This window comes from Orbicella franksi, chromosome 9 (assembly GCF_964199315.1).
Source record: "Orbicella franksi chromosome 9, jaOrbFran1.1, whole genome shotgun sequence".
Taxonomy (NCBI): domain Eukaryota; kingdom Metazoa; phylum Cnidaria; class Anthozoa; order Scleractinia; family Merulinidae; genus Orbicella; species Orbicella franksi.
In genome coordinates this window covers 27,736,686-27,745,288 of record NC_138153.1, presented here as the reverse complement: position 1 = coordinate 27,745,288, position 8,603 = coordinate 27,736,686, and the positions used below count along the sequence as shown (strand labels likewise).

The 8,603-nt window shown below is 42.9% G+C and overlaps 1 protein-coding gene across 1 annotated transcript; it reads right to left on the bottom strand.

Moving 5' to 3' along the window:
* Positions 1-2: 2 nt before the first annotated feature.
* On the bottom strand, positions 3-3,240 carry LOC145496964 (E3 ubiquitin-protein ligase RNF14-like). Its single transcript, XM_081476734.1, has 2 exons — positions 2,588-3,240; positions 3-2,246 (listed from the first exon to the last, which is right to left on the bottom strand). Exons 1-2 carry the CDS (start codon positions 2,930-2,932, stop codon positions 1,188-1,190), a joined length of 1,404 nt encoding a protein of 467 aa, XP_081332860.1. The 5' UTR covers positions 2,933-3,240; the 3' UTR covers positions 3-1,187.
* Positions 3,241-8,603: the final 5,363 nt, after the last annotated feature.

Sequence of the window (8,603 nt, the reverse complement as noted above, 5' to 3'; positions counted from 1 at the left end):
CCCCCTTAAGGGCCCTCTTGCTTGTGTTCTGTCATAACTGGTAGCCTGTGAACGGTGTCGTGTTTGGGGTGAAGAGAAAGCTGGAAGAAAGATGATAGAAGAGAGAGCCCCAACCCCCACCTGATTCCCCCCTCAGCCACTTCACTTTCAGCCAGTTCCTTCTCCGCCCTTCCAGCAGCGGTCAGACCCTTCCAGCCGGAGCCTGTACACGGGCTACATCACTGATGGGACTAAGAATCCCATAGCAACTTTAACTTTTTCAAAAATTACTATACACCCGTAATTTCTCAGTGTCTCCTATTATGCTCTATATTCTATGCATCATTTTTGTGATGTATGGAGACTTAGAAAAGAGGTAATAAACAAAAAAATAGAATGTGAACACAGGCAGACCACTCTACGTGTTTGTGGTTGATAAATAGGAAACAAACAGAATCTATGAGGGCTATGAATAGAGCTCTGAAAATTGCATATGTAAATTACATCTTTGTCTGAATATCCCAATAAAGTTAAATGAAATGTAAATGAACTCATGTGTGGTGTTTTTTCGCCTTCCTGGGCCATCTGAAGGGTCCTAAATTACTTTTGGCTTTTTGGAAATTACTTTTGGCAAGAGACCAGTATTGGTCTTATTGGACTGGTATTGGTCTTATTGGACCAGTATTGGTCTTATTGGTCTAACTCAATAGAAACAAGGTACATTGTACATGTTTTCTGTTTCTCAGTTATTAAAACTTAAGAGTATTTTAAGGTTACCAAGTCAGCCACTGGGTTATGAGTAATTTGAACGAGATTGACTCACAAGTTTACACCAGTTACTACAGCATGAATGATCCCTAAAATGGACAGTGAGTGCTCTTAAGAGGTGCTGCCAAGTTCCTTTTCACTCCTAAGAAATAACACTTAATATTTAACACAATTTGTAACCATACCCAAGGAAACAAAAATAAATAAAATAGTCAGTTAACATTATTGTTCACTTAAGCCTTTTACAAGTTGTAGCATAATCTGGTGAGGATTACCATAAATTTTTAAAATTTACATTCTATCTAAACTATTCCATCAAAAGATTATTTCTTCTAGTCCATGGGCAAATAAGTATATCAGTCATCTATCTTCTATTTTCTATATCTATTAAATTTTTTCAAATGACTCAAGTCAATATTATCCAGTATGCCATTTAATATTCACAACCACCAGTCTTCATCGTCATTGTCATCATCATCCTCATCAATACCTTCAAACAACTTATTAAAGCACTCACTGCCTGGGGCATTGAAATGTTGGTATGGATTACTGCGAGAAAGAGTAGACATGCACAGCCAACAAAAGTATGCCCGGCACTTCAAACAAGTCATTTTATTACAGCCATCAATCTTCTGAATACTTGCTTTGCAACTTGGACATTGCTTTGCATTGGAGTCAAGCCACTCTTCAGACACAACTTCATCCATCAACTTTTGCAGTTGCCGTTTTCCAAAACGCTTCTCTAGTAGCTCTTTTTCAGCACTAGAGGCTGTATTGTATTCCTCTGTAAGCTTCTTAAGATTATCTCTTTTAATCTCACACGGAGAAACACCATGGTAGGTATGCTTGCAAAAAGCACAAAATGCAAATGAACATGATGTGCAGACACCCATTGCTGAATCACTGTCAAGCATGACGGCAGTTTGACATAACGGGCGGGGACAATAAACGACATCTGACATTCCATCAAGACTGTACTGAAGCAGAAATCTGTCGTACTTTGCAAACAGCTCAGGACTAACAAGCTCCTTTACTTGAGAAGGTAAAGCTTGTGATTCACACTTTTCTGATGGACAGTTCAAAGCTTGGACAGCACCATCTTCAATCTGAACTTTGAAGTACCCAGCCATGCAATCCACACAGAACACATGGCCACAGTCATGGAATTCAATGCACTGTGATCCAGGCTTTTCACAGAAGCAAACATTACATGTAAAATAACTGCTATTAAAAACTCTCCCTTTCTCCTCTTGGTCATATTCCAATACAGCACCGACTAAATTATGGTGGGATGCGACATCTTGGAAAGCTCTTGGATCTCCTCTTCTTTTCCTGTTATTTTGTCCATGGGCTTTCTTAAACTGCAGAGGAAATGGGCTCTCCACACTCAACAATGGCAGAGTCTCATCCAGTAGAAACTGTGTCCATCGGAATAGGATTACTTCTCCTCCACCTTCTTCTGCCCACATTACATCAAGGCATTTGCAAAGCTTTGACAACTGAAAGTGGCACACAAGGTTGTAAATGTAGTGTTGCAGTTTCCATACTGGGAAACATCCATGAATTAATGCATTTTTGGCTTACAGGTTTGAAAATTCTTGTAAATTATCTAAAAAAATCTCTTGCTTGAAGGTATTTTTTTAGTAAAATAAAGGTCTCATTGGAGCTCATCTGAACGTACGACTTAAAACGTAAAATTTGATTTATCGAAAAAAAATCGTAATAACTGAGGCAGCCATAGAAAGACGCAAATAAAGCAGTGATTTAGCTTATAACCTTAAGTTTGCATAATGACAAAAAAAAACTCGTGTCAGCAAATATTACGTTTAATTTGTCTTACCTGAAAAACGGTTAACCACTTGCATGACAGAGTAAATAATGGAGGGCTCTTAGAGGGATAATCCTCAGGAAATCTGAAATTTAACACGATCGGAGGAAGGTACTCCACTGTCAGCAAGTCAAAACTTTCAGTCCTCTCTGCTCCGTTTGCACCTTCACGCGTTCGACTTTTGTTACTTCTAGGCAGGTATCTAGACTGTATTCTTAGTTTGAAAGGCTTTGGTAACTCAAGGAAAACATTAAACTGGCCTCCCTTCTCCTCTGATGATTGAATGAAGATTCGTTCATCGTAAATAGAGGCTAAAGCAAGCAGTTCGTCTTCCTGCTGTTCGATGTCGTCGGCCATCTTGTGCAATACTAGATCCCAGGCTACCCCGCTATTTCGATTGTTTCGAATTCCCCGCTATTTCAAACTCGAAACCATTTCCCTCGAATTTCCTCTTCATTCATTTACTATCGCCTATTTCGAACTATTTTTCACGTTCCCTGATAGCCTGTTCCAGGCTCTCGGTCAGTGGAGACGATCGAAATAGCGGGCGGTCGACGATCGGGGCGCTCGTCGCCCAACCGCTTTTTCGATCGTCCCCACTGACCAGAGCCTGGAATAAGCTAGTCCCCTGAGAGTTCGAAATAGTGGGGTCAACTGTACTTGGGCTGTGCGAACGGGCTAATCTGACCTGACGTGGTCATCGAAATTTTGAAAAGAAACCCTGGTCCTGTTTTGTGGGCGTGGCTTGATTTTATTCACCCCTAAGAGGTACTAATTCTAAAACAACACATTATCTCCTGTCATACTTTTCTCGGCTGAATACCTTAAATTAAAAGGTACTGCGAAAGCTCCCACTGTGGACCTTTTGAGGCTGACCACCCCAAGAGACACCAAAACCGCTTTTTAACTCCTAAACGGTACGACGAGGGCACCCCTGTCCTTTAATTATGGGAGTCCCCCACCCCGGGAATCGGATGGTATCCCATCTAGTGCCTCTGTCGCAAAACACTAGCGATAGAGTGATGGCCCCTGTCGTGCTAGCGACAATACATTCACTGTGAGTTGATACTAACAGCAAAGAAAGATACGAAAGCAACAATCTGAACTAACATAAAGATGAAAACTATACGCTTTGACCAGCATTTCGGTACATACCGAATTTTGTGATCATATATATAACACGGACTTAAGTTGAAAGTGTAGCGGTTTTACTCGAAAGTATGGTTGCTTCGGAATTCCGGAACTTTCAAGACGGCCAATGGTAAGGAACTTTCCCAGGAAAGTTTCCAGAAAATGCGAGGATTGCTGAATTTCCTATTCTGAACCGTTCAAATAGCATAATATGTGCGATACGCAGTTTAGCATATATTTGTATTCTGTGCGTTTGGAATCCGTACATGTGCAGGTAGTCATGTAGTCCCATGGGTTTTCCGTGGTAGGTGTATTTAAGCGAGTGTTTAGTATGGGTTCATTCTCTCGGCGTGTTACCAGCGCTGTTTCATTTTGTTTCTCTCTTCAAGTTCCTTTCTTTTTCTTTATTTTAGTTTTGGGAATTTGGTCATTTAATTCGTAATTGTCCCAAGAGCTCTGTCAACGCCTCCTCGTCGGACCGTCCGCCCAGCCGGGGATGATTAGCCGAATCTGAACGGTCAGCTTTTGACGTTGATGTGGATGTTGTCGAAACCGATGAGTGTCCTTTGATTGATGATCATTTAGGAAGCGGGGTAGAGTTTGCTGAAGGCTCCTCCGGTGTAAAAGGTCGCCTGAAGCAGTGTTTCAGTTATTTAGAATCCACCATCTGTGCCCCACAGTTTGTTTTAGGCCTGATTTCTGAAGGCTATTGATTACCATTTGTCAGATTTCCGGATAAGTGCCATTTAAGGAACAATCGCTCTGCGGTGTGTCATCCTCAGTTTGTTCAAGAAGCTCTCTCTAAATGGTTGTTAAACGATTGCATCCAAGAGCATAGTGAACCACCCTATTGCGTAAATCTTTTGTCTGTCGCGGCGGGTAAGAAGTTGAGGTTGGTTATCGATCTCAGACACGTCAACCCTTGCCTTTTCAAGCATTCGTTTAATACAAGGATCTACATTGCCTTTCTAAAGTTTTTGAGCAGAACTTGTGTTTTTTTACGTGGGATCTGGAGTCAGGATATCATCATGTAGATATTTACAGCGAGCATCGGAAATTTTGGGGGTTTGCCTGGCCATTTTGTGGCAAGCTTCGCTTTTTCTCCTTTAAAGTCCCTCCTTTTGGCTTCAGTTTCGCCTGTTTCTGCTTTACGAAATTGCTGCATTCGTTAGTAAAGCGTTGGCGTTCCCTGAGCCACTCTTACTTTGTTTTCTTAGACGACGGAATCTCAGGGCACCCCGAGAGGGTTTCTGCGTCTGCTGCTAGTTTATTGCATCAGAAGGATTTGAAAATGAGCGGGTTAAAGCTGAACAGGGAGAAATCTATGTTAGAGCCAATGCAAGTCGGTCAGTGGCTGGGTTTTGTAATTGACACTATTAAAATGCAGTTCCGAGTCCCGCCTAAGAAAATTGCCAAGATTAAGAGAAACCTCGATTCCATGATTTCTTCTGGGAACGCTACTTTTAGGGAACTTGCTCGAGTGGCCGGCTTCATCAATCCGCTGTATTTGGCAGTCGGCCCTATTGCTAGGTTATTCACGAGGCAGATGCATGCAACTATTCAAACCCGTTTGTTCTGGGATTGCTCCTTTTCTCTTTCTTCGCCCTTATCGGAAGAATTGCGTTTCTGGTCTACTAATATCGAGGCCTTTAACGGATATGGAATTCAGCCTAAGCTTACTCCAGGTGCAGTAACTTTTTGCGATGCTAGCGATTACGCCTTTGGAGGATATCGGATCAAATTGAATGATCAGCCTGTCAGTGGGATGTTTAGCCGTTTTGAGTGTCAGCAGAGTTCTACCTTCAGAGAGCTTAAAGCCATTTTCTATGCTATCAAGGCGCATGTTACATCTCTCAGGCACAAGAAAGTTAAAGTTTTTACGGATAACGAGAATGCCTCTAGGATTGTTTCAGTTGGCAGCCCAAAGCAGCATCTTCAGTGTTTAGCGCTTGATGTTTTTCAGCTGTCCCTAGTGAACGATATTCAGATTGATGCGCAGTGGATTCCTCGCGATGCTAATGTTAGAGCTGATCTTGATGACTGATGGTCTTTAAATTGTGAGATTTTTGCCCAGTTGGATTCCAGCTGGGGTCCGCATTCTGTTGATCGATTTGCCTCTCATTACAACGCTCAGTTGAGGAGATTTAATTCAGGATTTCTGTCGCCGGGCTGTTGTGCAGTCGATGATTTGTCTCAGGATTGGCATGGTGAAAACAATTGGCTCTGTCCACCAATGTCTATTATTGTGGATGTTATTAGACATGCGCGTGCATGCCGCGCGGTCGGCACACTCATCGCTCCTAAATGGCCGTCGGCTTTTTTCTGGCCGTTGTTGAAGCCTCGCCCTTCCAGATTTGCTTCATTTGTTGTGGTTATCGTACGCTTGCCCAGAAGATCTGATATGATTATCCCTTGTCCTGGCCAAAAGGTTTTTTATCGCGGCAAGCCTTCGGTTTTCTTTGGTTGCCCAAAATTCAGCGTGTTGGCCTTACGCATAGATTTTAGGTTAGCGTTGCCGACCAGTCAGTTTTTGTTTGTCTGTTTGTTTTTGTATTTACCTTTTCTTGGCTTGACAGTTTGCTTGTATTGTTGAGCATTTGCCTGCAGTTAATCGGTCGGCCCGCGTGTGGCATGCGTTTGCTACGGTTACCGGGCGGCATGGCTTGTGTGGGTTGTTACAGTCATGCGAGTTTTGAGCGTGGTAATGGTTGCACACTACGGGTTAGCACTTGATGTGCGATGCCGGTCTTACCGAAGCATCATGTTGCCTACTTTAGGCGGATACATTTGAGAGGGTGCATTGTTTGCCATCTGTTGTAGCAGTTTGTTGATAGATGCTCCTGTCAGGGCTATATTTACCTTTCTGTTTTTGCGTAGTGTTGTTTGCTCGCTAACCTTATTTTTGTTTCTATAAGATATCTTGCAGGACGGGGGCTAAACGGCGAATCTCCAGGATCCGTCATTGAAGTTAATGGTTCCGCATCTGGTTGATATTTTGTTAGAGTCTAGCGCTGTAAACACAGCCTACAAGTACAGCAACGGGTGGCAAAGATGGAGGACCTGGGCGCCCTCTAAGCTGGGTGTTCCTGTTCTTCCGGCAGTTCCTTTACAAGCTTTGTATCCGACCGTGCTCGTGGAAACGTGCAGTACTCGAGGGCCATTCTGCCTCCGTGATGGAATCTGCTTCGGACAGTATCCGATGGGGTCACCGTCTAGCAGGGATGGAGTCACCTACCATCCACCCTTTGGTGAAGGGCGTTGTAGAAGGTGCTCGAAGGAAGTTAGCAAGACCCGTCCAGCCCAAGCAGCCTTTGACACATGACTATTGCTGATATTACCTTAAGCTTGAACTCTGAATCTGCATCTTTAGCAGATATTCGCTTTTTGTTTATTCTTTTAGTAGGATATGCAGGTGTTTTTCGTATCGGTGAAGTTTTGAGCATTAGAGTGCGGGATGTTTCTATTTTTGAAGATTTCATGAAGGTTTATCTGATTAAGCGTAAAAACGACCAGTACAAGGATGGGCACGTTTCGGTAATAGCTAGGTCTCGGAAACCTACCAGTCCGGTGGGGGATAACTGAGAGAATATTTTCTTTGCTGCCTGATTCCAGTGGTTCTAGCTATCCTATTGTTCGCAGGATCCTTAATTCTAGGCACTCTAGGGAGCGATTCAGTTCATGAGTCTCTTGGGATAAGTTATTCCACAGCTTATGCATGCTAGTCTTAAGTCCTACATTTCGCCCTTTGTTTCTGATGCAAGTTTGTATGGTACACATAATATTAGAATCGGCGGGGCTAACGATCCGGGGTTCAGGTCTCTTGATTCTTCAATGAAAGACAGGCATGTTGGTTGGAAGAATCCGAAGTCCAAGTTTCGTTGCCTTGAAGCTGTACCAGAAGAGCTTATTGAGATTACTCGGTCTATGAACATTTGGTCCGTTATTAGGGGTCCAGTAGGAGGGCCCGGCAGCCGTAGCCTACTTTGGTTCCTACCCAGATTTCCTGCGCCAATCTTGGCGAGGTTTTTTCTGGCCTCCGAGTGTCCGCTGCGGTAGATACGCGCTCGGCTTGCCTTGTATTGCTTGAATTTTCGCATTTTCGTTTTTTTTTCTTAGTATCTGTTTTTGCTAGCCTTTATTATTTTTTGCTGCACGAGCTGGGGTATCCAACCCCCGGGGAGTGTTATATTTGCTAGTATTTGAGTCTGTAATCAAAGACAGTGCTGGTTACCGCGGCACACTGCATTATTCTCCATATCGTTGTTGTATCTTGTTTCGATGGCACGGTTAGTAGCACAGAACAATAAAATCCGTGAGCAAACTGAACAGGCTCACATGGAACAGAAATTCCCGGCGAGTTATTTTCATAAAATGTGGACCTTCCTCGCAAGGTTGTCATCCTATCAAAAAATTGCGCAGAATGCTATTCCAATTGCCATTAGAAATTACCGGAAATTTTTGTCGAATGGAAAGTACGCTATTTGCAACACGGTTATGTCGTATCATTGCACTCTATTTTATTGGACTAAAAGACCGACTTTTTTTGCGAGTGAATATTCAATGAGGCGTAGACACTCCAAAACCTGTACTTTTTTTGGCCAAAAAATGAACAGCAACGCGCGCGAATAGAGAACAGTGGGAGAACTACTAGAATTTATCACATTCGCGCTTTTCCAAACGTACTAGTTGTCCACTAAAAATAATGGAAAATGGCCGCTTCTTGTTTAGATAGCCTGGCACAAAAACTTGGAAAGTTTGAACGAATTAGAGAGCACGCCATTAACTTTCAAATTCTCCCAAACTTTTGTTTGCATCAGACTTTCTGAGAGCGTACGTGCTACCTGGGTACGAGTTACCAGTTTGTCCCAATTACAAATACAAAAGCATCAAGTAAAAT

Excerpts from the sequence above, each read along its gene's own strand:
- LOC145496964 (XM_081476734.1), bottom strand. The coding sequence starts at position 2,932 with ATGGCCGACGACATCGAACAGCAGGAAGACGAACTGCTTGCTTTAGCC. Across the intron at positions 2,247-2,587 it reads AGTGGTTAACCGTTTTTCAG|TTGTCAAAGCTTTGCAAATG; the intron begins GTAAGACAAATT and ends TGCCACTTTCAG.